The 25,582-nt window shown below is 55.7% G+C and overlaps 1 protein-coding gene and 1 non-coding gene across 3 annotated transcripts; both read left to right on the top strand.

The window, feature by feature from the left end:
* The first annotated feature begins 88 nt into the window (after positions 1 to 88).
* On the top strand, positions 89 to 25,187 carry BCAP31 (B cell receptor associated protein 31). 2 transcript variants are annotated; one of them, XM_068533902.1, is made up of 8 exons: positions 89 to 172; positions 1,157 to 1,291; positions 2,750 to 2,850; positions 7,125 to 7,272; positions 21,599 to 21,734; positions 22,618 to 22,738; positions 23,531 to 23,631; positions 24,832 to 25,187. In XM_068533902.1, the coding sequence occupies exons 2-8, from the start codon at positions 1,200 to 1,202 to the stop codon at positions 24,868 to 24,870; spliced, it is 738 nt and encodes a 245-aa protein (XP_068390003.1). In that variant the 5' UTR covers positions 89 to 172; positions 1,157 to 1,199; the 3' UTR covers positions 24,871 to 25,187. The 2 variants fall into 2 exon arrangements, with proteins under 2 accessions (XP_068390003.1, XP_068390004.1); XM_068533903.1 differs by lacking the exon at positions 89 to 172 and adding an exon at positions 439 to 622.
* On the top strand, positions 5,683 to 5,787 carry LOC137757586 (U6 spliceosomal RNA). Its single transcript, XR_011072424.1, has one exon. It is a non-coding gene; the product is annotated as a U6 spliceosomal RNA (small nuclear RNA).
* Positions 25,188 to 25,582: the final 395 nt, after the last annotated feature.

The raw sequence follows: 25,582 nt of genomic DNA, 5'->3' as shown, positions 1-25,582 counted from the left end.
GGGCGGGGCGGAAAACGGCCGTGGGCGGGGCCTCCGGGGGCTCGCGGCGGTTGGGAGCGGGGCGGGACCCGGCGGGCACTTCCGGTTCCGGCTGAGGGGAAGGGGCGGGGCCGAGGTTGAGGTGGGAGAGTTCGGCTGCGACGAGGCGTGCCCGTTGACTGTGGGAAACTCGGTGAGCGAGCCCGCGCTCCCGGCCGGGCTCCGGGGTCGCCGAGGTGCCCCGGCTCCTCGACGAGGGGGGAGCGGCGGGCAGCGCGGCGAGGCCCGGGGCGCGGGGCCAGTGCCGAGCCGGGAGTGCGGGGGCAGGGCCGGGCAGAGGGAAGTCGGGGCGGCGGCGGGTGGAGCCGTCTCCGGGGGCGGGGGCGGCGGCCAAGTCCATTCGGAGGAGCCGCCGGGGTGGGGCTTGGGAGGGCGTGCCGGGTCGGGGCCACGTCGGGGTTCCTCTGGAGCGGGGTGGACGCCGTGGCTGACCCGGGCGGCCGGGAGGGGCTCCGCCGGCTTTTGAGGAGACAGTGTTCTAGAACTTTCTTTGGATGGGGCCGTGAGGTGCAGGGTCGAGGCCCGCGTTTTCCCTTGGTCCCGACTCCCGTCCTCTAGGAGTCGCTCTCCGGGGCTTTCTGAGGTACCCCGAGTCCTTCCGCCCCTTCGGAGGCGGACGCGGAGGTCGGGAGACCTTGGAGCCCCTCTCCTACCCCGGGAGGGGCTGCTGGTTCTCTGTGGGCCCCGATGGGAGGGCCGCGGGCGCCAGGGCCCCTTGGCTTCCCCGGGGGACGGGGGCGCCGCAGCTTCGGGAGAAAGCGCGAGGGCGTTACGGAGACGGGGCTGCGGTGTGGGGGGCGGGAGCGTCTGGCGCAGCGCGCCCCTCGGCGGGGCGGGGCGGGGCGGGGCGGGGCGGGGCGGGCCCGGGGCGGCGAGGCGGCGAGGACGGCCTCCGGGCTCCACGAGTTTCCGATTCCAGACGCCGCCCCGGTTCCGCAGGCGTGAGGGGCCTCCCGGACTCCACCGGGAAGGAGTCGTCCGAAAAGGCGGCTCTGGGTGTGTTAGCGCCCGGACTGCCGGGGCTCGAGCCCGTGTCAGCTAGGCCTTGGAAGGCTCTGAGGTCGGGTGCGGGGGCCGCCCAGCTGTCACGACTCCTGTTTTTTCTGTGCTCCGTCAGGAACAGGCTCACATCTCCCCGTTGGAAAGCTGCTAGCAACAGCATGAGTCTGCAGTGGACTGCAGTCGCCACTTTCCTCTATGCAGAGGTCTTCGCTGTGCTGCTTCTCTGCATTCCCTTCATTTCTCCCAAGAGGTATGGCCCGTGGCGCGGGCAGGAGAGCCAGGGAGAGTTGCTCCGCAGCTTATGCCTGCAGAGTTGGTGGGCCCTGGAGTTGAGGCCAGATGGAAACAGGTAGAACATGTCTGGGGTAGGGGTGGCAAGGGCTGTGTTGATTATCGCCAGCCTTCCTCACAGTTCTGCTCTGTCACATCTTGCCGAGTTCCTTTCCTGTGCGCCCTGCCTTCTGGTCTTCAGAATGTCCCAGAGGGGAGAAGACCTAGTTATGGTTCTGGGAATGCTGCCCTCCTGCCGCCCCCCGGGGGCCCTGGCGTTCAGGGGATGGCATTGTGGGATCTGCAAAACTTGCATCACGGGGTCACGTTGCCGTTGATTTGGTGACTTCTGTCCTCTTAACTAGTCTCACTGGCATTGCGTAGTGCCCTCATGAGCATTACTCAGCCTATGAAGGCTGGAGCCATGTTTCTTTTCAATGAACAGAGGACCTGTAAAAAGTTAACTTGGAATTAATTTTAATTACATTTACCATATGAACACGTTTGGACTTAAATTGGGACATTACAGATAAGGCTGTGTTTTCACGGATATTTTTTTAAAAGCTCTTTTTTAATGAAAAAGTGTAGGCCCTGTTGTGATGTGATAGAAAGTATACAACATTGCTTAAGGAATATTCTTGACAAAAGCGAGACCTGAGTCACCTCGTACAGTTCACAGGCCATGCAGAACAGAGGCCCCCTTGGAGCTGCAATCTGGGAAGCTTTGTAGGACAAACAACCTGGTTTCTGCAAACAGTAAACTGGGAAAGAAAAGAGGGCAAGGGAAGAGGGAGCTTATAGAATAAGAGAGACTTAAGATACTTATCAACTAAATGCAGAATCAGAATCTTGTCAGGATTCAAACAAACCAACTAAAAATAATTGTCTCAGTTGGGCTTTGGAGTTCTGGCTCTGGAGTTCTGATGATGAGAGATTCTTGTTGATTTTTTTTGAGGTCTGGTGATGGCATCGTGATTAGTATTTTGGAAGGCTCTTCTCTGATAGAGCTGTATCCTGAAGTATTTATGGAGGGAAATGAAGAGAGGTCTGGGGTCTGCTTCATGGTAATCTAGGGTGGTGGGAGTCTAGGTGACCCACGATTGGTCACGGGGGAAAACAGTTTAAAGAAATGTGTAGGTGGCAAGCATTTTGATACTACAGAGGGGAAAGTAAGTTTCCCATTTCCCTCCCCAGAGCCTACCAGTGTTTAAGACTGGTTTTCTAGAAACTTCTATACACGGACACGTATCTTTTTTTTCTTTTTAACGCTCTTGAATGGGTGTCATAAATTGGAGAATTGCAGGCAGCTGAGGCTGACTCTGTATGTGATATTCTGCCGTTGGAGACGAGTGCAAAACTGTATTTCTGTTCCCAGGGCCCTGGATCCCAGGCGTGCGTTCTTTCTCTTCAGCCCTTAGCCATTTTGTCTTCTTCACAGATGGCAGAAGATTTTCAAGTCCCGCCTCGTGGAGTTGGTAGTGACCTATGGCAACACCTTCTTTGTGGTTCTCATTGTCATCCTTGTGCTGCTGGTCATTGGTGAGTGAGCTACGGCTGAGGGCAGCTACCTGACCTAGACCCTTTGACGTAGCCTCTGCTGCAAAGCCCCGTGCCATGTTCCATGAGCAGTGTACAGTTTCGGCTTCTCAGAGACAGACCACTGAAGTGCGCCTGTCTTTCTCTTGGGGGAGGAGGCTCCTTTCATCCACAAAGACAGCGGTGCTGACCGCTGGCAGGGCCTTCACTTTGACCAGCAGCCTTTGTGTACCCGGTGATGACCACCTCATGTCTTAGGCAGCTCCTCACGTCCTTCCAGAGCTGAAACCAAGAGAAGCTAACTGGCTCATGCTGACCCTGGTCTAAGTAGCGCTGCTCCTTGGGCACTTAGCAGCGTCAGTCTCTCCCTCAATGCCTGAAACAGGCCTCAAATAGGGGACTGAGCTACCAAGTAGATAGGGAGCCAAGCTGGGAAAGAAGCTGCCATGTCCTGAAGTATACGGGGGACAAGAGGTCTGATAGCATATCTAGGGGGCAAGTCCCAGATCTCTCTGGATCTGGGTCAGACTTCAGGTTCCTCGAAGTCCTTCCAGTTCTGAAGTTCTATAAACCCTGCATTGAGGTACACACCAGCAGGGGCTTGAAAGAGGAACAGGGGTGGGGCCTGAGGCCAGGTGGTGGCGTGATTGTTTGGAGACCGGAGGAATCAATATAGCTCTCATCTGTCTGTTAAATGTGCATTTTGCTGCGGTAAGTGATCAATATATCCCCCTGCTTGGTCTCCAAAGTATTGGCTCACTTCTGCCATAGGCAGTGGTCCTGTCTCCAAGGTGCGATGCCTGCTTAGACTCAGAGCACTTCTGTCTCCCTGAGTCCCCAGCAGAAATGTGGCAGGGGGTGGGAGGCCAGGGGGCCATAGTTCAGGGGAATGTGCAGGGCCCCACCCACCAGCTGCAGCATTAGGCGTGTCTCCTTCCTGATGTCTCGGGGGCCTGAGGGGATAGGTTCAGGCAGGACTGCCTCTGAACAGGTGAGATGTAGCCTATCCATTCCCAGCCGTGGAGGGTGGGTGCCAGCTGCCCACAGATCTCACTGTTCTTGAAGTACTTGGTAAAGCCCCAGGAGGCAGCTCTTTCCAGTCAGGGTTCTCTCCCTGAGCGGCCTCTGAGTCCAGAACAGATAGGGATTATGCGTGTCTTCCCCTGAGCAGGAAAAGCCAGGCTGCAGGGTTCTGGAATTGGGTGTGTGTGCTTTTGCTTTTGGGTGTGGGCTGGGGGCAAGAATTGGGGTGGGGAGGGACCGTGCTGGGGGTGTTCACTTGGGGCCTTGCCCGTCTGCAAACCAGACTCCACGAACTCTCCTAGTATGGCAGAGTGGGCCGGGGGGGCCCTTTGCAGAAGGCAGTAGTTGGCAAAGGTGTCATTCTTCTTTTTTGGGGGCCAGGGAACTGCTTGGATGTTCTAGAGAGACATCCTGCTATGATGACAGGCTGCTTTCTGTCCTAAGGGTAAGAAGCATAATCTAGAGAGGCCTACCTAAATAAGTTGTTAGCTAGTAACAAATACTAATGACATAACATAACCAGCTAGAATCTGCAGGCCTGGCTGGCCCCTAGCCATCACTGGGAGGGGCCTAGGGCACATCTCACTGGGGGAGTGGGCTTAATGAGGGTCCAGGGTCAACTGCCCTGGGCTGGAGGCCTGAGATAGAGGGCAGCACTCTGCTGCGTGACTTGGGCTAGTTTGGCCCAATGCCCCCATCCCTAGTCTGCTCTCTGCCATCAGCCAGAGGTGGTCCTGGAGGTGCTGGGGTTTCTGGATGCAGAAGACAGTGTAGGAAAACATGGTTTTTGTTTGTTTGTTTAAATCACAAAAATGACACATCTTTAAAAATTCACAAATTCAACTTAGAAAGTTAAAGTCCCCCATAATCCCGTGTCTCACAGGTAAATATTGTTAAAAGTTAATGGTATGTTTCCACAGGCATTTTCTATGCTGCCGTCTTTATTAAACTAGTACATACCGTTTTGGCTTGGATTCAGATCACAGTACACACAGTTTTGGATTGTGCTTCTTCCACTTACTGTATCTTAGGCTTTTTTTCTTATGGCAGTCTCATTCTTCTTAAAGATTGGGTAGTATTTTATCATATGGTTATACTGTAATTCTTTATAGGCATCCTCATATTGCACATATATGCAAATCTTTCTGTAGGGTAAATTCATAGAGGTGGAATGGATGAACCCAAGGGCATGAACATTTAAAATTTTATGTCTTAGTTTGGGCTGCTATAGACCATAGACCGAGTGGCTTAAACAAAAGACATTTATTTCTCAAAGTTCTGGAGGCAGAAAGTCCAAGATTAAGGTGCTGGCAGATTCAGTGTCTGGTGAGGGCTCTCTTCCTGGTTCATAGGTGGCTGTCTTCTTGCCATGTCCTCACATGGAAGAAGGGACAAGGGAGCTCTCTGGGATCTATTTTATAAGGGCACTAATCCCATTCACGAGGGCCTAGCGCTCACTTCCCAAGGGCCCGTCTTCCTAATATCATCTGGTTGGGGGTTAGGATGCCAACTTAGGAATTTTGGGGGCCAGGAACACGCAGTCCATAAAAAACATTGTTGCCCTGGTTTATATCCCTGCTAACAGTGTTGAAAGAGGGTTTGCTTCTTGGTACAGATGTAACACAAAAACACCAGTAAAGGGAGGCAGATTTTTATAATGTAAGATCAGCTTAAAAAACAAGCAGTCTCAAACCAGAAATTAAGAACCAGATAATAGCCATACAGTGACACTTTGACCCTCTCCCATGGGGGTCCATTAAGAGCCCTCTTTAGGTAGATCTTTACATACTGACTTAAAAAGATGTCTCAGATGTTCGCTTTGGCAGCACATATCCTAAAATTGGAACGAGATAGAGATGATTAGCATGCCCCCTGCACAAGGATGGCACACAGATTCATGAAGCATTCCATGTTTTTTAGCACATTGTAGGCTATACAGAAGTAGAAATGAAATGTTGTACACATGAAACTTATATAACGTTACAAGTCACGTACCTCAAGAAAAAAGAAATTTCAGGGTTGAGGAAGAAAAGCAGTAGGTATGGGATGGTTCCATTTCTTTTTTTTTTTTTCTTATTTTTTTTTAACATCTTTATTGGAGTATAATTGCTTTACATCGTTATGTTAGTTTCTGCTGTATAACAAAGTGAATCAGCTATGCGCATACATACATCCCCGTATCTCCTCGCTCTTGGGTCTCCCTTCCACCCTCCCTATCCCACCCCCCAATCCCGCCCCCTAGGTGATCACAGAACACCGAGCTGACCTCCCTGTGCTATGCAGCTGCTTCCCACTAGCAATCTGTTTTACTTTTGGTAGTGTATATATGTCCATGCCACTCTCTTACTTCGTCCCAGCTTACCCTTCCCCCTCCCTGTGTGATGGTTCCATTTCTATTCCACAAACGCATAGATGTGAATATACGGGTGAACCAGAGCGCTGTGTGGCCAGCAGCAGCTCTCCAGAGCAGAGGCTGTTCACCATTCAGCAGGTGTTTGTGTGCCCCCTGTGCGCCTAGCACTATGCTAGGCCCTAGGGGTGTAATAGAAAAGATTTCTGCTCTCGTGGCATTTGTAGTCTAATTTGGGGGAGATGGACAATAAACCTGTAATTGGGGTAATTTCAGATGTGTGTATTGCAAAGAGAATGACATCAGGTAATGGGACTGAAAATGACTGCTTTTTAGCTAAGCTGGCCACATGTAGCAGGTCCTGCTGGAGGTGATTATGTTATGGGATTCTTACTCCTTCTGCATTTCTGCTATGTTTGAACCTTTGATGAGCGTGAATTTCTTTTGTAATCAGAATAAAACAGTTTAATAAAATGGGTTATAAAGCTTAGAAATGAAAACCCTTGAATCTTTAGCAGGCATGCTTCAGTTAGATGGCCCATGGCCAGCTCAGTTTGAGATAAACAGAACCAAGCATTGGGGGCACCATGGGAAAGGGGAGCTGCCTCTGTTGCTGGTGACGTCTCAGATTCGGTGAGCATCTTGACACGGAGAGCAAGCTCGTGGCCTGGGTCGAATGGGTCGGGGGCGGGGGTGACGTGAGGAAAGCTGGAGGAGAGAGGCGGTCCAAGGGCAGCGCTTCTGACAAGGCATCCCCCAAGGTGTGTAGAGAAGGGGGATAGCAGGGGAGACAGATTCGAGGGAAGCAAGGCTGCCCCAGCTCATGCCGCCTGTCTTACCTGGACAACCCAGCCTTGTCTGAGCGGGAGCTAAATGCCCGTATCTCTTCTCTGCTCCGCCACAGATGCTGTTCGCGAGATTCGAAAGTATGACGACGTGACGGAGAAGGTGAACCTCCAGAACAACCCCGGGGCTGTGGAACACTTCCACATGAAGCTTTTCCGTGCCCAGAGGAACCTCTACATTGCTGGCTTTTCCTTGCTGCTGTCCTTGTGAGTGGGGAGGGGTGAGGGACTGTGAAGGGACCTGTGGGCTAGCCCATGACTTTGCCTCCTCAGTCTGTGGCCTTGAACTGGAGGCCCTTTCTGTGTTAGGGGAACCACACAGTTTCCCCAGAGGCCTCTGATTTTTCTCCTGACCTCCGGAGGCAGCATGGAGGGTGGGAGAGGGCTGACTAGAAGGTCAGAAGACCATGTTCTGGCTCTGCCGTAACCTGCAACACGTTCTTTTAGGACAAATGTCTTATTACCAGCTCGCTTTCTGTACACAGAGTGAAGTAAATGACGGGCGTTACCCGCCTCTGGGAGAGGCTCTTTGGAGCCCAGCTTAAAAGGGACCAGTTGAACAGGGGCTTTTTGTGTATGGGGTCCTGTCCTGAGAAGAGTGGGCAGAAATGGCACGAAGGGGCTGAGACCGGCCCTGTCCCCAGGGCCTTCCCAGATGTAGACCTGTCTGTCACAGGAGCATGAGACCTATTGGAGCCTGGGGGCCAAGGGCTTCCGGAGTTATTGGGAAGAGCCTACCGTGAGGTTACTGAGAAGTAGGGTGAGTGTATGGATTCTTGGGCATTGGAATGACTGTCTGGGTTTCAGTTTTTCAGAAAAAAAGTCAGTTGCTCAGCTGAGCGTGGCCTCTCTGGGTCAAAGTTGGAAAGTGGCGGGTGGTGGAGCTGGAAAGGGCTTTTCAGGGGGATACATTTGATCACAGGAGTGATCTGCAAGGCTGCTGTTTTCCAACTTCTGAGAGTCAGGAACTGAGAAGGCTGGGAGGAGTTGGACGCATACCTTAGAGTTTTAGGGTTTCAGGAAGCTCCAAAAAAGAAGTATGATCTTGTGGCTGAGACTCTCCTGACTGCTCTGCTTTTGTGATCTCTTCCAGAAGGAAATCTCCAGGGCAGGTATTATCTGACCAGGCCAGGGGACAGTGGGTAGCCAGGTGTACCAGACGAGTGAGTGTGTGCGCAGCTGTGTCCTCTCTGCGACACTGTGAAGCGAGGTGTTCCAGTTTAACTCCTGCAGTTGACTTTAAAAAATTGACATATAGCACAAATCGGCATCTGGTTCTGTGAGTGACAGATGCAGAGTAGAATAACACCGCTACCGTCAGGGTGCAGAGCAGTTGGCAGTCTCCTAACCCAAACAGGTGAATTCAAAGAAGAGCAGTCCTCATTTATACCTCCGCTGTTCCCGAAGGGACGCGTGGAGGCTGAGAGAAGAGAGTGAGATTTGGGCCCACCGGTCCCATGCTCCCTCACAATCCCGCTCTGTGCTCTGTTGTGTCATCTGCCTCCCTCACTTTGCTCTGACCTCTCCATTTGACAGGCGTGTAAGGAAGGCTTCATCGAATTCCCTTTAAAACGGGTCGGGCATAGTAACTTCTTGGGCCTGGTTGTTCCAGCAGCCATACATCTGTTGCCTGTCCATCTTAGCTTGCTGTGCCTGCCATACCCTCCCGTGTCCCTGGCCGGTAGCTGATCAGAAAAAGGACGTGAGGTTGGTCTTGTGTGACTTCTTAGAAAAGGAAACAGTGACCCCAAGGATCAGTGTGGATTCATCAGTTGCCTACAAATGAGCTGTTTAATTGTTTCTGGAATTTTCTGAGGTGATATACTCCTCCCTAGTCTAGCGGTCAGATCCTGTATGGCAGCTGTGGCCCTTGAGGAACTTCTCTATTTGCATGACATTAACCATCCAAGAAAAAAGATTACCTGTGAATTCTCTGGCCGTCCAGTGGTTAGGGCTCTGCACTTTCACTGCCGAGGGCCTGGGTTCAGTCCCTGGTCAGGGAACTAAGATTCCCACAAGCCGCGCAGCATGGCCAAAAAAAAAAGAAAAAAAAAAACTTACCTTGAAGACTGGACGGCCAGGTGGCCTCGCCTGTGTGCGTGTGAGCTGTTTGGGCTCTGGTTCTGCTTGAGGTCAGTAAGGACGTTAATAACCCTTCATAATTCAGCGGGCCTTTATAAATGGGAAAGGGCAGCCCGAGAGAGATGGAGCGGCCTGCGTTGCACAGGTTCCAAGTGGCCAGCCCGAGCTCACGCCTAGTTCTGACCCTCTGTTCAGATGCCAGCTAGTGTGCATTGGAGTGAGCAATTAGTGCCAGATTGTTGGTGTATAGCCTGCCTCTGACCGTAGACTGGCTAGTGGGCTGCTTTTTTCCCCTGGATTTTGGTAGGAAGGTGCCTGGATCAAGTACACGATCTGTACATCAGCCTTATTAGCCTAAGTTTTAGGAGTCCAACGACTTTAATCTCTTAGTCCCATTTGTATGTCTGAAGATTATTAAGTAATCTGGTAGTATAAAACCTTTGGCGGAAGTTGAGGCTTTAAAAAAACAAATAAGAAAATACATCCTCTAAAGTGCTATTGTAACCACTGTTGACACATACGTTTGTTAAGTACTTTTCTAGACTTTTCTATGCCTAATAGCAGCTACCACTTGTTAAGCATTCAGTGTGCCAAGCACACATTAATTTTTATAGTAGCTTTGCGAAGAAACATCTGAGGTTCAGAGACCCCAGTTCCCAGAACTAGTCAGCAGAGCTGAGAATTCAGACTTAAAGTGATGGGACCTCAGCAGCCACATGCTTCTTCAGAACAGGGTCAAGTTGTAACTACCACGTGGAAACATGGGTCTTCCACTGAGTTTGTCATTAACGTTGTTCTAGGACAACCCATCTGTTTCCAGCATTCTTAGGTGTCTACCAATTCCCCACTGGTGAACATCAGGCCGATCTCCCCATTATTCTGATATCATAAACGGGGAAAACCCCTCTCAATTGTCACTTTGCGTGCCTCTCAGCTAGACCGCCTGGTACTCTTCAAAGTGTCTCTGCCCCTCTTAACTGTCTGTCTCTTTCTCATCCGTATTTGTGCAAGTCTCACTTGCAGGTACTGGCTCAGTCCCTGAACCCCCATAGGCTGTTTGGGAAACAGCACGTGGATCAGGGTGGATGGGTCAGGAGTGGCCAGAGAGAGGGTGGGGGGTTTTGAATGCCAGTTTCAGGGTTTGTACCCGACCTCTGTGTGGTAGAGCACTGAGTTTTTCCAGTGGTGCTGCGCCATGGTCAGAGTTGCGTGTTCATACTTGGCGCCTGGGATGGAGTAGAGCAGGAGAGCCCGCAAGCAGGGGGACCAAGTCAGAGGTCGCTGAACTGAGAGATGCTGGTGGCCTGAACCAGGTTTCAGAGGTGCTGGTGGAAGAAAGGGGAGGAACTAGCGGGGATGCCAAGCCTCTGAGATTGAGGTGATGGTGGTTCTCCTGTGGGTGCCCACAGAGTGGCAGCTGTGGCAGAACCCAGAGGAAGGCTGCACACCCACCCGCGTGGAAGGAAGGGAGCCGGTGAGGCCTGCTGGAAGGAATGAAGAAGCCGGGGTAGAGGAGGGGGATGACTTCACCGAGGGGTCGAGGAATGGGCGACAGGGAGGTGCTGGCGGGGTGGGCACTCCCTGGAAGTGAGATGGAGGGGAATGAAAGCAGATGCAGGGAGAGGCAAGACTGGGGGAGAGACAGCAGGTTAGTGGGTGAGGGGACCACAGCGGGAGAGAGCAATGCTCAGAAGAGAGGCTGGGGGTGGCGCTGGTTCCTCATGGGGCTGGGGTCAAGAGCACATTGGGGGAGAATTCCCTAGCTGTCCAGTGGTTAGGACTCTGCACTTTCGCTGCTGAGGGCCCAGGTTCAGTCCCTGATTGGGGAACTAAGATCCCACAGGCTGGGCGGGGCGGCCAAAAAAAAAGCACCTGGGGGGAGCCTTGAGCAGCCCTCATAATTGAAAACAGGGGCCCCAGGCTTAAAGGACGCATCACATACTTAAACAAGTCTGCACTTCCCTGCAACAGTCTGCTGGGGCGGGGCGGGAGGGGCAGGGTCTGGGCTTTTGTCTTGCATCTGCTTCGTGGTCACTCTGACGTGGGGCAGCTTGCTACCTTCCCCGGTCCTCACGCTCCTTTCTCTGTGGGCTGGGCCCCAAAGTCTGAGAACAGCTGTCTCTACTCAGAAGCCTGGGGGTGCTCTAACTCTTTTTTTTGTCCCATGTGATCCCCTGCTCCTGTGTGTTTTTTTTTAATTGCGGTAAAATGCATTAACATCAAACTGGCCATCTGAACCATTTTTAAGTGTACAGCTCAGTAGTGTTGGGCCCGTGCGCACTATTGTACAGGCAGCCTCCAGGACTCTTTATCTTCAAAACTGAAACTCTGTCCCCACTCCACAGCCAGGGATCTCACCTCCTGAGCCTCTCTTCCTCGTTACCCAGGGAAGTGCTGCCACAGTGGGGCTGCGCCATCCCAAGTAGGCTTCCTGCCGCCGGCTTTGGTCTCCCAGCCTGCCCACCTTGCCCCAGCCAAGTGACCTTTCTGGCATGTAAAACCGACTCCACCACCCCCTGCTTCCAGTGCCTTCAGAGCACCTGTGGCATCAAGGCTTGAAACCTACATCCTGCAGCCTTCTGCAGTCTCTGCTTCGGCCTCCCCGTGTCGTGAACCAGCCTCGTGGGTCCCCTTCTCTGAGTATTTCTGTGGCCCCTGCCTGGAACCCCCCAACTCTTGCCTGCCGGTCTAGCCAAGACCTCCCCTTCATGCTTATTTGGGCCTTCCCTCCTGATTCTGCCGTGCAAGGCCCGTGCTGTGCTGTGGGCTGGCCTACAGAGCTGTCCTCCAAGGGCCCCAGCGGCCTGTGAGGGGCAGCATGGGGACCTGGGCTCACCCCCTTTAGTCTGGTTGGCTCCGTGCCGCCTTCACCTTAGGAACTGAATGGACTGTCCTGGGCAGACAGGGACAGCTTCAGGCCCATGTCCAGGTTGAACTCATCAAACTGCTGTGTCGAGTGTTTTAGGTTGGATGCCCAGCTCTTCAGGTCTCCTGAGCTCTGACAGCAGGAACGCCGGGGGGTGGGGGCGGTGCTCGTGAAGACACACATGTCTGGGTGCCCCGAGGATGTGGATGTGGACGCCGTTGGTCCCAGCACTGCGTAGCGGGCCTCTGGTCTGTGATGGGTGTGGTGCAGGGCACCATTTAGCGTGGACTCGGGCAGCGCGGGCTCTGTCCCGCATGCTCCTGCTCATCCGTCGCCTTGGTGCTTACTTGCCTGCTCTGGGACCTCCTCTGGTCGGCATCCCTCTGGAGCTACAGGTGTGGCTGCACAGCAGCTCTTGCTGGGCTGAGTTTTGCATGTTCTGAGAGCAGTGCTCTGTTTTCTCCGCCTTTGCTAAAATGTTACTGGTCAGGACCCAAGTAGTGGTCGTCATGCAGACCCAGGAAGGTCCACCCTTGTGCGTGAGGCCCCTCGATCTGTAGTGACCTGAACTTGGTCCACAGTTACCTCTTGTTTTCTGCCTACCTCTCTGGGGCTGGGTTGTGTCACCACAGTCAGTCCAGATGGAGCTGCCCGTGCTTTGCTACAAAGTTCCTCTGCTTAACTGCCAGTGACTTGAGGGCTGGGTTGTCTCCTGGAAGGTGATCGTGCCCTTTAAACTGCTGGTGGGGCGGAATCCATCCGGACCTGTTGGGGTGAGCGGGACGTTCTGCTGTGCTTTCTTTGCTTTTGGGTCAGCCCTGCTTGCTGCCAGCGTTCAGCTCTGCAGATAGTTGATGCCCAGGCGACCGCTGGGGCTTGTGTCGATGGCGAGACAAGCCAGAGCCACTGTGTCCATGGAGGCCACATGGGCCCAGCAGGCGGGGATGAACGTCCAGCCTGGGCTCTGCCGCCTGCAGTGGCCATGGGGCGCTTTCTTCCCTTGCCCAAGGGAGTATAACAGCCCATGGTGGTCCTGAGAGACAGATGGGCGTAGTGAGAGTGGACTTTGGAATTGGCTGGGTTTGGATTCTGGGTCTGTTACCGTCTAGCTGTGTGATCTCGGGTAAGTCACTTACTCTCCGGAGCCTTTTTCCTTACCTGTTGAGCCAGGGGTTGAGGATGCCTCTTTCAAGCGCTTGGTGTGAGGATGGAGGTGGCTTGGGTTATGTTCTCAGCATCATGCCTGGCACGTGGGGAGTGCTTAATAAACGGTGGTTGTTACCGGTATCACCCCAAGTAGTGAGAGGGTTTTGTGGGATTTTTCCCACTCGTGTGGTAGGCTGTGCTGGGCCTAGGTAGGGAGTTGAAGAGAAAGCTGGTGTTGGCCTTCAGGGGTCTTACATTCCAGGCTGGGCACAGGGTGGGGAGCATGGGGGCGGGAGAGCAGAGTGGGACAGAAGGACAGAGAGGACGGGTACTGCAGCCAGAGCAGAGGGTGGGGGAGGGCTGCCCCAGGGAGAGGCCGAATAAGGGTTGGAGGCGGCCAAGCCGAGGAATCCTCAGGACCCTGGGCATCCGGTTCTCAGCACTGGAGGCAGCATAGAAGAGCCAACCCCCTGTGGTGTCACTCAGCTTCAACAGTGAGTGTCTCCCTGGCCAGTCTCGTTTCATTGCCCCCTTCCCCATTATTCTCTGGATTATTTTGAAACCAATCCCAAATATTATGTTTACAGGCAAAATGATATTTTGGATTATCGCTTTGAAAAGAGAGGGACTTAATTAAAAAATCATAAGCACGCTAGCATCTTGCTTATTACAAGAACCTTACAGTAACTCCTTAGTAACCAACTCAGTAGTGATTGCTCACGTTTCCCAGATTACTTTGCAGGTTTTGTTTATGCTTTTTTACTGTTTGTTTAAATCTAGATAAGGGAACCTAAGGGGTTTTTAAAATCTGATGCTCGGGGCCAACCCAAAGATAAAGTGATTTAAGTGGAGGACTGACCTTAGAAGGCCAGGTAAAGGGATTTCTGACCTTTATTTCTTCTTGATCCAACGATCCATCCATCAGCTGCCATCATTTTCTTTCTTTCTTTTTTTTAAACAATTAATTAATTTATTTATTTTTGGCTGCGTTGGTCTTTGTTGCTCTGTGCGGGCTTTCTTTAGTTGCGTCGAGCCGGGGCTACTCTTCGTTGCGGTGCACGGGCTTCTCATTGTGGCAGCTTCTCTTGTGGAGCACGGGCTCTAGGCACGCGGGCTTCAGTAGTTGTGGCTCGCGGGCTCTAGAGCGCAGGCTCAGTAGTTGTGGCGCACGGGCTTAGTTGCTCCGTGACCTGTGGGATCTTCCCAGACCAGGGCTCGAACCCGTGTCCCCTGCATTGGCAGGCGGATTCTTAACCACTGCGCCACCAGGGAAGCCCTGCCATCATTTTCTAAGACTACAAATACAGTAGTGCTTCACAGCTCAGCACTGGGTAAGAGCCTTTTTGATAAGTCCGTTGATTTCTAGTCCCCCCCCCTCCCCCAGCCAGACTCACCCCAGCTACTAGTGTGCTGGTGTCCTGTGGGTGCTGGGCCCAGGAGGGGGCTCTGATAAAGGGGGGACTGTGTTAAAGCGGGGAGAGTTGCTACGAAGAGGCCACGGAAGACCATCTGACACGCATCGGCTTCTTTTAAAATATGGATCGTTTGCTCAGCTACTGGATTTTGGCCTAAGAATTCTCTTCATTCTCTAAAGGCAAATGGTGAATGACCTCTTTGGGGGCAGGGTGCCAAACTACAGGGGTTCAGTCTTCCTGATTCCAAGGTCATCGGAAGCCTGATGTTCCAGGAGGGCCCCTTTCTCTGAAGGCAGAGGGTAGGGGGGAGTGGAGAGCAGGGCTGGAGATGGGAAGGGCGATTGGCTCCTCCAGCCCAGCGCCTTGTGACCAATTGCCTGCAGGCTGGAAACACTCGCTGTGAACAAATGTGGCTGGTGTGACTGAGGAGCTGGATTTTTCATTTAATGTAATTTTAATTTATTTGAACTGAAAGGGCCTCTGGTGGCCTCTGTATTGGACGGCATAGCCAATGCCACCTCTCGTTCTTTGCTTTGCTGGTTCTCCACCCCGGGCCAGGCCTATTTCCTGGGCTTTTTCCACAGCACATCGCCATCGCCCACTGGAGACACTGCCTTGTTGCCTTTGGACTGGAGTACCGCATGGGGTACATCTGGGCTCCACAGCTCCCTCCTTCCCATTCCCTCGAAGTAGCCAGGAGGCCACCAGCATATTTTAGCGCTGGAACATCTGCCTAGGTTGTCTGGCCTCTTTTGGTTGCTCTCTGTCCCCCAGTTTATGCAGAATCCCTCTGCTCCCTGGTTTCAAGAAGGCAACGTGACAGGCTCACTCCTGTTCGCTGGTTCTCTTCAACTCCAGAGGGCCCCCCGCCCCCGCTCCCTCTAGCTGGCCTTGCTGTCCCCAGGGTAGACAGGCACCACCTGGGCTTAAGCTGGAGTTGCTGCAGGGCCTTGGCCTTTCCTCGACCCTGGCCGCCTCCCATTTTGTCCGACCTCAAGGGTTAAGAGGAAGGCCGAGCACGTGTGCTGAGATGTACTCCTGAGATGGACGGGGGCAGCCCTTGGAAGATTTTCCCTGGATCTTTTTGAGTAAACTTTCCTTCTTCCCATTCTGCTGCCTCCTTATTTTCATGACTCCAGACTCTGTAGGGTGAGAGTTTCCTGGGGCGGCTTCCACCCTGTTATTACCGGTCTGCTTTGTCTGAAGTTTTTGCTGGGGCAGCACCTGGCTTTTGGCTCCTCGCCACGGTGGCCACCTCCCCACGCCACCGCGCCGCCGCCTCCTCAGTGTTTTTTGCTGGCGAGCTGGGCCGAGTTCACCCGGAGTCCACCTGCCACCCTGTGGAGCAACGCCAGAGGCAGAGCTGTAGTCGGCCTGGAGAGTCAACAGGTGGCGCTGTGACACCAGCTTCCCGCTTCCCCAGGGCAGCAGGGTGAGGGAAGTTGCCTGCCCACCTATCTCACCGACCCGAGGGCGTGGCACCTGGGAGATGCCTGGTAAATGCTAGTGGGCAGGATTGGCAAGGGGGGGGGGGCACAAGCATAGAATATTCCATTTGGGACTTGGGAGGACACTCCCCCTTGCTCTCGTCCCACTTCCTGTTAAGTCCAAGTCTGCCTCCCCCTGTTCGCCCACAGGAGGGAGACAGGATGGGTGTAAAGCACATGTGAAACCATGTCTCCATAGCTTGATATGGTTGGCTCTGTTTCTCCTGCCGATCCTTGTTTACTCAACCTTTTATAAAAGCATGAAAGCCCCACTCAGCGTCCAGAAACATCTTACCAAGAAAACCCAGTTGAATTCAGGTATTTGGGGATGACATTTGTCTGCCAAGGACACATCTGGATTCTCTTATCGTTCTTGCACTGATTTCTCTCTCAGTCGCTGGGTGCATTTAACCCAGACCCTGGCCCCTCTACCAGCCCTGAACTTTTGGGAAATCCCTTCGACTTGTGGCTTCTCACCTGTTGTCCAGAAATGGCTAGGAATAGTTACCTGCATAACAGTACTTGGGCAGTCAAGTGGAGCACGGTGGAGGATGGCCAGCAGGAGTGGGGACAGCAGTCCGTCAGCCTTCTCTCTAGGCTGACGTCTCTGGGCTGTTGAGATTTGGAGATTCTGAAGCTCAGCACCTTCCACCGTGTGCCCTGCTCTGTCCTGGGTCTCGGTGGAGACTCAGAACGCTGAGGGGACAGACACAAAAAGGGCACGTTGATGTGCCTGGGAGAGGGTGGAGGCTCTCGAGGAGTGTTGGAGCTGGATCTTGGGTGAATTGGGGGCAGGCACAAGAGCATGGGGCCTAATGTGTGAGGGGCACTAAGAAGTTCTAGAAGACCAGCTCCTGGGCAGTCCCAGTCGGCCGTGCTAGGGAATGCTGCTCCTGGCTTAGCCGGGGGCCCTGCAGGGGCACCCTTTGGACTTGGGCCGGGGCACTGGGCTTTGCCCCCAGCTTTGGTGATGAGTGTTTTCCCAAGTGCCTACTCAGCTACCGCTGCAGTCACAAGCCTGGCTGGCTCATCAACACGGGTCTGACATGGCGCCTTCCTGCTGCTGTTTCTCGTCACCCTGTTGCTCAACTGACTGGCAAGCCCCGCCCGTGTCTGCCTGTGTCCCCCTCTGTGCGGCTGGGCCGAGGGAAGGCTGAGTCCGGGGAGAGCCAGGGCCCCAGACTCACATTCTGTCCTGGCCTGAGGTGTGGCATCACACACATGGGAGACGGGGGGAGTCATCTGCAGGGTCCCTTCCCAGTGGACCAGGTGGGGGGGGTGTAGAGATTGAAGGTGCATTCCCTGGTCTGAAGGTGTTTGTGGCTGGGCAGCCAGTTGAGGAGCAAGTGACAGTGTGGTGCGGGGAGATGATTGGGAGGAGAAGAGAGCAAGAACCATGCAATCAGATGAGGGGGCCCAGGGGCTGGTGCGGGAACATGTGGAAGGGGGACCTGGGAGGTTCAGGAGAGGCTTTGAGGGGAGAGTGGTAATGGAGCTAGGTCTTTTTTTTTTTTTTTAATTTATTTTGGCTGCATTGGGTCTATCGTTGCTGCACATGGGCTTTTCTCTAGTTGTGGCAAGCGGGGGGCTACTCTTTGTTGCGGTGCGTGGGCTTCTCATTGTGGTGGCTTCTCTTGTTGCGGAGCACGGGCCCTAGGCGCGCGGGCTTCAGTAGTTGTGGCTTGCGGGCTTCAGTAGTTGTGGCTCGTGGGCTTCAGTAGTTGTGGCTCGTGGGCTTCAGTAGTTGTGGTGCACGGGCTTAGTTGCTCCGCGGCACGTGGGATCTTCCCGGACCGGGGATCAAACCCACGTCCCCTGCGCTGGCAAGCGGATTTTTTTTAAATGTCCCCTTTTTTATTTTTAAATTTTATTTATTTATTTTTAATTTATTTTTGGCTGCATTGGGTCTTTGTTGTTGCACGCGGGCTTTCTCTAGTTGCGGTGAGCGGGCACTCCTCTTTGTTATGGTGCGCGGGCTTCTCATGGCGGTGGCTTCTCTTGTTGTGGAGCACAGGCTCTAGGCGCATGGGCTTCAGTAGTTGTGGCACGCGGGCTCAGTAGTTGTGGCTCGTGGGCTCTAGAGCACAGGCTCAGTAGTTGTGGCGCACGGGCTTAGTTGCTCCACGGCATGTGGCCTCTTCCCAGACCAGGGCTCGAACCTGTGTCCCCTGCATTGGCAGGCGGATTCTTAACCACTGCGCCACCAGAGAAGCCCTGGCAGGCAGATTCTTAACCATTGCGCCACCAGGGAAGTCCCCTGGAGCTGGGTCTTGAGTCATGAGCGAGAGTTCTCAAAGAGAAGGGGAGACACCCCTGCAGACTGGTGGGCTGACGTGCAGTGACAGGAGATGAGGCAAGTGAGGACTGGCATGTTCAAGAGCAGCCAGTGGTTTGGTGTTAGTAGAGCAGAGGGCCATGCGGGTGGTGAGGGGACAAGAGCCAGCTCGCAGAGGGCTGTGTGCCAGCCAGAACAGTGGGTGGGCGTCAGAGGGATGGAAGCAGAGGAGTGACATGATCTGATTGTCTTGGAGGAAGATCACTGGCTTTCCTTGGGGGCATGGATTGCAAAGCTGTATGGTGGAGGGTAGGGAGGAGGCCGCTTAAGAGCTATTAAAGTCACCCAGGAAAGAAGCAGTGAGGCCACAGGATGACTGGGGCCCAAGGTGGCGTGCAGGCCCAAGAGCTTGGGTAGCTCAGTGACGGCGTCCACCACAGCGCGGTGCAGGGGCAGTTGGCCTGTCATGGATGGGCTGAGTTGGGCATGTCTCGGGGACATGCAGGAGCCACCGGTGAGTAGGCAGCTGGGTGTCAGGATCTGGCTGAGATAAACCCCTGTCTGGGGTGGGATTGGCGGGCGGTGAGGGTTGCTTGAGGCAAGGGTAGGGGAGAGTTGAAAGGGGGTGACCCGTCAGCTGTGCCAAGTGCTACAGAGTGGGTGCCCCAAGGACTCCAGGGTGCTCCTTGGATTGGGCGGTTAGGGCACCGGTGATCATGCTGGTGGCGTGGCCAGGGCAAGATATAGGTTGGTGTCGGTTGAGGAATGGAGGAAGAGAGGAGGGGCTTGGGCTGGTGGGAGGCAGAGCCTCGAGGGGTGAGGTTCTGGAGGGAGGAATTACCCAGAATCGTCTGGGGCTGGGTTGGAGGAACAGGTCTAACAGGAAGGGAGAGGACGTGGATGGATGGCGTGGATGGATGGTGTGAAAGACACGTGGTCGGGGTGGGGCATCTACCCTGGAGGCTCTTTCCCTGCGCTGAGGGGGAGACCCTGAGGGCGGGCGGGGGGCTGAGCAGGTTGAGGTGGCGGGAGGCCCCCTGGACAGCTCTTGCGCTGGGTACCGCGTGTTTGCCCGGGCTCTTGTTGGCAACCCTGGTTCTCCATAAGTGGGGATGGGCTGGGACGGCGCTGAGGAGAGCTCGGCCCCTGCTGTACTGCCGTGGTCCTCACTGCCACCACCATCCTGGGCCTGGCCTCCCTGGGTAACTGGGGCAACAGCTGTGGTGGTCGCTCACAGTGCTGCTGGAGTCCCGCCCCATGTCAGCCGCCTGCACAGCCTCGTCGGGGGCGGGGGGGCAGGCGAAGGGGGAGCGTCACCTTTGGGCTTGCCTGCTCCATCTTTGGGCTTGCCTGCTCCATCTTTGCTGGCTGGGTCCGCCAGGTGGCACATGTGCCCTCCCCCCAACCCAGTCTCCGGCTGGGAGGAGCGGCCTCCTCCACGTCGCCAGGATCTGCTCAGAACTGCCTGAGCACCCTGTGCTTGCGAGCTTGGGGCTTAGTCAGACTTGCCTTTCTTTCTGGGCTCCCCCGGTGACTGCCACTCTGCCTGTGTGACTCAGGCACGTTGCTTCTCTCTGGGTCCTGGGGCACTCGGGAGCTCCCTCCACCTCCAGGGCTTCAGCCCGGTGGGGGGCAGGCTGGTGGGCAGTTGCGGCTGAGACAGGGAAACCTGAGCCCTGGGCCACGAGGTCCCGGTCGCTAATTTTAGAGAGCACATGTCACTGGAAACTCTCCCTTCCTGCCAGGAACCAGTAGCCTGGCTCTCCCCGTCCTGACAGGGGCCCCTGGAGCCTCTCCCTAAACCAGGAAGTGTGATGGGTGCCTCACAGCCCCTGCGAGCCGCTCCCCCGCACGGCTCATTCCCAGCAGGGGCTCTGCCAGGGCCTGGCCAGGGAGAGCTGGGCGCCTTGTTTGCTCTCCCGTCCCTCCCTAGTCCCCTCGTCCCCTTGGGCCTGATGAGCAGCAGGTGTCCACAAGAGCCCTGCAAAGGCCAGAGAAGACGGCTCGGAGCAGGCGGCTTCGGCTGCTTTGTCTCCTCTGAGCGAGCACTTTGTTGTGGAAACACCCTGCACATGCGGAGTCCTCCCCTTGCCCCCGGGGCCTGCCCATTCTGCACCCTCCTCGGGGCAGTGGCTGGCCAGACACGTCCCAGGCATGTGGGGAAGTGCCCCCGCCGCCCCCCACTCTGAGTCCTCCCGTCCTCTCTCCTGCCAGCTAACATCTCAGGGCAGGGTAGCTGTTGGGAAACGGAGCAGCGTGTGCTCAGCTGCCACGTGCTTGCCTCTCGTGGCTGGTCTGAACCTGAGATGTGTGCCTGGGCCCTGATTTTTCATTTTCTGTCCCCCTCGCCTGGGGAAACCTCAAGGTGGTGATGCTTTCTAACAGGTGTGGTCTGGCAGCTGCCTGTAGACTGCATTTGGGAAGGGGGTGAGGAGAGAAGAGTTGTTTCCACCTCTCTCATTTGGCCCGGGTAGTGGTTCCCTGGAAATCGAGCACATGTAGTGGTTGGCAGCTCAGGCCTTGGGATCAGACAGGCAGGAGTGCAGATTGCAGCCACATTCGTTTCTGGCTCTTGACCAATTGCTTCAGCATGCTGAGCCTCCGTTTCCCCTCTGTGAAACAGGGGCAGTAGCAGCAACTGTCTCACCAGGTGGGCTGGAGGATTCAGCCGGCCCTTTGGAAGCCCCCGCAGCACTGGCTGCTCTTGTGTGGTGTGTTTGTTTGTTTGTTTTGCCGCATGGCATGTGGGATCTTAGTTCCCCAACCAGGGATCGAATCCACGCCCCCTGCATTGGAAGCGCGGAGTCTTAACCGCTGGACCACCAGGGAAGTCCTGGGCTGCTCTTGTTTATCAAGGCGAGCCCAGCCTTGCAGCGAGGAAAGTGGCAGCATGGCTGCTTTGGCACGTCTAGGCCCTGCCCTGTAAAGTGCCGGGTTCTAGGCCTTTAGGCTGTATCTAGGCATGGCCCCTTGTGTCCTGTCAGGCTCCTGCTTCCTGTGCCTTCTGGGCTGGAGGAGAGCCCCAGGGCTGTGAGCGGCCTTTTGGGCGCACTAGTAATCATTCTGGTGGCAGAGGACGGCTCCTGGCTCCATCTTTCCCCTCACGTTGCCGGTGTGTTTTGCTTCGCCGCCCTGGCAATCCAGAAGGACAGGTCTAGGCTGCAGGCAGGTGTGGGGTGGGAGCAAACAAAAAAAGTTCATGCTAGCCATCGTGCCCTCTTTCTTGTGCTCACTTCTCCCTTCTTTTTGTAAACAATTACAGCCTGCTTAGACGCCTGGTGACTCTTATCTCCCAGCAGGCCACGCTGCTGGCCTCCAATGAAGCCTTTAAAAAGCAGGCAGAGAGTGCTAGTGAAGCGGCCAAGAAGTACATGGAAGAGAATGACCAGCTAAAGAAGGTGAGTTCGGCCTTCCCGACCCCCCCATGTGACATTCTTTATGGGCCACAGCAGCTGCCGTTAGCCTATCAGGCCGGGAAACGTGCAACACTGCTGTTGTCTGAAAAGCGGAGGAGTTGGGTGGAGGGATGAAGGGGGGGGCGGTACTGGAGGGGTCTGGGGGACGCGATGGGAAAGGGGGCGCCCTTGCTGGTCTCTTGCCTCTACCCGCTGTGCATCCAGGCCAGACTCTTCCCTGATGAACTGACTCCTTAAGGAGCCGAGCCCTGTGCTGTGAACATTGGGCAAGTTAGCACAGAAGAACACAAGATAGGATAGGACCAATCTTGGTCCCCTGAGGATTGCTATCAACTGGGGACGAGGCGGGGCAGTCCTAGAAGGCTTGTCAGAGGAGGTGAGGTGTGAGCCAAGCTGGGAAGGAGACGGATGGACTTGGATTCATAGGCAGGATAGAGGTGGACGGGCAGGGGTGAGTTGGGGGCTCCTCGGCTGGAGTGAGCTGTGGAGCTTGGGGAGAGGAAGCGATGGCATTGGTCAGTTGGGGGTCACTGGCAGCAATCCCCAGATGACAGCAAATGGAGTCGTTGGATGGACTGGTCAACTTGGAGGAGCTGCCGAGAAAGGAGGCAGGGCTGGGGGCCAGGGCAGGCAGGGCGTGTGGCCTGGGAGCTGTAGCAGGTGGCCCTGCTGGCCCGGGCTTTGCCTGGTGGCTGGGAACAAGCAGTGGCCCAGTTCTGTGCTGACATTTCTGAAGGGGCAAGTGCCCAGGGCAGCTTGAGGAATCACAGCTCAGTGGGGAGGACGGAGCTGGACTCCTTCCCTCCCTCCTTCCCTCCCTCCCTCCTCCCTCCTGAGTAACCCAGGCCCTTGGCACTGTTCCTAGGAAGCTGCTGGTGGAGTCAAGTTGGATGGCAAGGATGCTGAAGTGAAGGTGGAGGAAGAGAACAGGAGCCTGAAGGCTGATCTGCAGAGTCTGAAGGACAAGCTGGCTGTCAACAAGCAAAGTGAGCACTGTCGTCGGGTTGCCCCTGGCCCCCAGAACTCGGGAGCCTCTGCCGGTGGCTGCCACACCTCTCTTGCCAAAGTATTCATAACAAACTCACACGCAGGCTCAGGAGCTGTGTGAAAACAAACAAATGGCTCCCTGCTTGTCCAGCCCAAACACAGCCGGGCTCGGCCCCAGCCAGTGGGGCTTAGTGGTTTAGCAGTGCACTCAGGGTCCCACCAAGGAGGGCCCAGGAACCCCAGAGGCCCATGGGCTAACTCCAGAGCATCTCATCCAGCGCCAGGCGTGGCGAGTGGCGCTCTGTGCCTCGTCACCAGGGGCCTGGTGGGTGGGGAGGGAAAGGCTGCATCAGAGCTGGTTGAGATGTTCCCATCTGCTCCCTTCCTGAAGGCCTCTCTCGACACACCTCTCGTTCTCAGCTTTGAGGCTGGGGTTCTGCTCCCTTGCCTCCTGCTCTCACCCCCAACCTTTTCAAAATGTTTGTCCCATGCTGTCAGCCTCCCTGCAGTCACCCCTGCTGAGAGCCATGCAGGGTCCCTCCATTAAAGGGGTTGGGGGGCGATCCTCGGTGTTCTCCTGCTTGTCCCAGCTTTGTTGGCCAGCCCTTCCCCACTTTTGGAGGCTTTCGAGGCAGCTGGCAGAGGAGCTTTCTTGAGAGGAGTGGTCTCCCAGACACCCTCACTGGGGACAGATTTGGGGCGGCTGCATCTGCTGTCTACAGCAAATGGCGTTTTTCTCCCTAATCCTCATCTTTTAATTTTCCTTCCTTCACCACGTGCATCATCCCCAGAACTGGAGAAAGCTGAAAATGAGGCTCTGGCCATGCGGAAGCAGTCTGAGGGCCTGACCAAGGAGTATGACCGCCTGTTGGAGGAGCACGCGAAGTTGCAGGTCAGCATGCTCAGCTTGCTCTGTTGTAACCGAGCCCCCCCACCACCCCGCGCAGGCGCAGAGCAGGCCTCCCACTCCCTTAGCCTCAGGGCCAACCTGTCCCCTTCGAGAGGCCTCGGCAGCAAGCTGGCTGCTTTCTCTCCCAGTCCCCCTTTTTTCCTTTGTTGCCGCTGAGTCTGGGGCCAGCGTGGGCCCAGCAGCCGGAACCCCTTCTGGAGCAGGAGGGGTGTGGCCTGGCAGATGGCAGCCACTTACTAAGGTCGCCTTGGCAGTCGGGTCAGCCCTCTGCACTGTGGGCCTGCCCAGCCTCGTGCCCAGCATCAGTGCCCTTGAGAAGAGCTCCTTCCCTTACGCGTACCCCCTGGTCCATGGTGTGGGGCCCCTGACTCTCGTCCAGGTTTACTGAAGGGCCCCATCAAGTACCAGCCAGAGACGTGCAGGGGAAATTCCACTGCTGGCTGCTGGCCTTCCCTCTGTAGGGGCTGCGGGGTGATGTGAGGCCGAGAGCTGGGGACATCACAGCCAGCCCCCACCCAGTAGGTCCGAGTCACTGCCACCACCTACGCCCGCAGGCCCGGTCTGAGTCCCCAGGCTACCTGCATCTGGAAGCTCAGGTGGCCTGGAAATTGGGCATGAGGGCTAGGTAAACACCCCTAAGTTCTGACGGTTTGATTCAGTGCTTGGCGGCCTGAGTTTGGGCACTGTGGAAGGTGGAGAAGGAGGGCCCGGCCCCCAAAGGGGGACCAACAGCTTCAGTGCAGGGCGGGCTCACTGGCAGGACCTGTGGAAGGTGTGCAGAGTTGGGAAGAGCCTGAACTGGGACTTGGAAGGGACTCAAGTTCGGAGACAGCCGTGGGCACGAGGGTGGGGGTGAGTGAGGCCCAGGAGAAGGTGGTGCTGCGGGGTTGGGGCTCTGAGAAAAGAGCGACAGCAGAGGCCTGTCTCCCCTCGCCCCCTCGCCCCACGCCCCCGCCCGGCTGGAGTTAGGGTTACAGCCCTCGTGGAGTGGGGCCACTCCCACCCTGGCAGACTGTGAGGTGCTACTGAGGGCGGGGGGGGGGGGGGTCCCTTGCTCATCTGACCACCTGGCATCTGGGGAAAGGGGCACCCCACCGGGCCTCTGGGGTGGAGGGGCTGGAAGGCGAAGGGGAGGAGTGTGCCTGCCAACCCACTGCTTTGCAATTTCTGTCCCCTTTGCAGGCGGCGGTAGATGGCCCCACGGACAAGAAGGAGGAGTGAGGGCCCCTGCTCCCCGCCCGTGGCTGGCTGCTTCCCAAGAGCCCGGCCTCCCTCGGTACTTCGGCTCGCTCCCTTCCGCTTCTGTTCCCTCACGCCGCTTGCAGTTCCACGCTCTCCCAGCATTCTGTAGGGGACTCAGATCCCACGCAGGATGAGTAAGGCTGCGGCAGGTCTTGCTTCCCGCTGGGTTAAGCCCCTTCATGTTGCGCGTTGATGCTCGGGGCTCCAAGACCCCTTTTCTCTGGTCCTGCAGGAGGGCAGGTGGAGCAGGAAGAGTAGAGTTTCTCTTGGGGCAATAAACGTTGTTGTGTTGTGTCCGTGGTGCGTGCGTATAACTGAGGCCGCAGGGAGACCTCCTTGTGATCCCTCTCCCTGGAGTGGCTGGGAAGGTGGCGGCAGGCAGCTCGGACAGAGACCCCCGCTCCAGTCTTTGCCCTGGAGGCCTTCCAGACATTTTGTCTCCATTTGTTCAAACCCCTAAAAGGCTCCCTCATCCCAGGCTGGGTGCAGGCTCACACTTGCCCCCTCTGCCCCTCTGCCTCCTGCTCCCCAGGCCAGGCCCCGCTTTATGGCCACGTGGGGCGTGTCCGTCCTGTCGGTCTTCCTGGGGGTTGGCTGCTGGGCCCGGGGAAGCTTGGGAGGCAAGGTAAACCGCTGGGGCTTCCGGGTGGCAGACTCGCCTGCCTCCTCTGGGTCCTGTTCATCACATTTA

Source organism: Eschrichtius robustus, chromosome X (genome assembly GCF_028021215.1).
Source record: "Eschrichtius robustus isolate mEscRob2 chromosome X, mEscRob2.pri, whole genome shotgun sequence".
Lineage (NCBI taxonomy): Eukaryota > Metazoa > Chordata > Mammalia > Artiodactyla > Eschrichtiidae > Eschrichtius > Eschrichtius robustus.
This window is presented reverse-complemented; position numbering and strand designations above follow the sequence as displayed.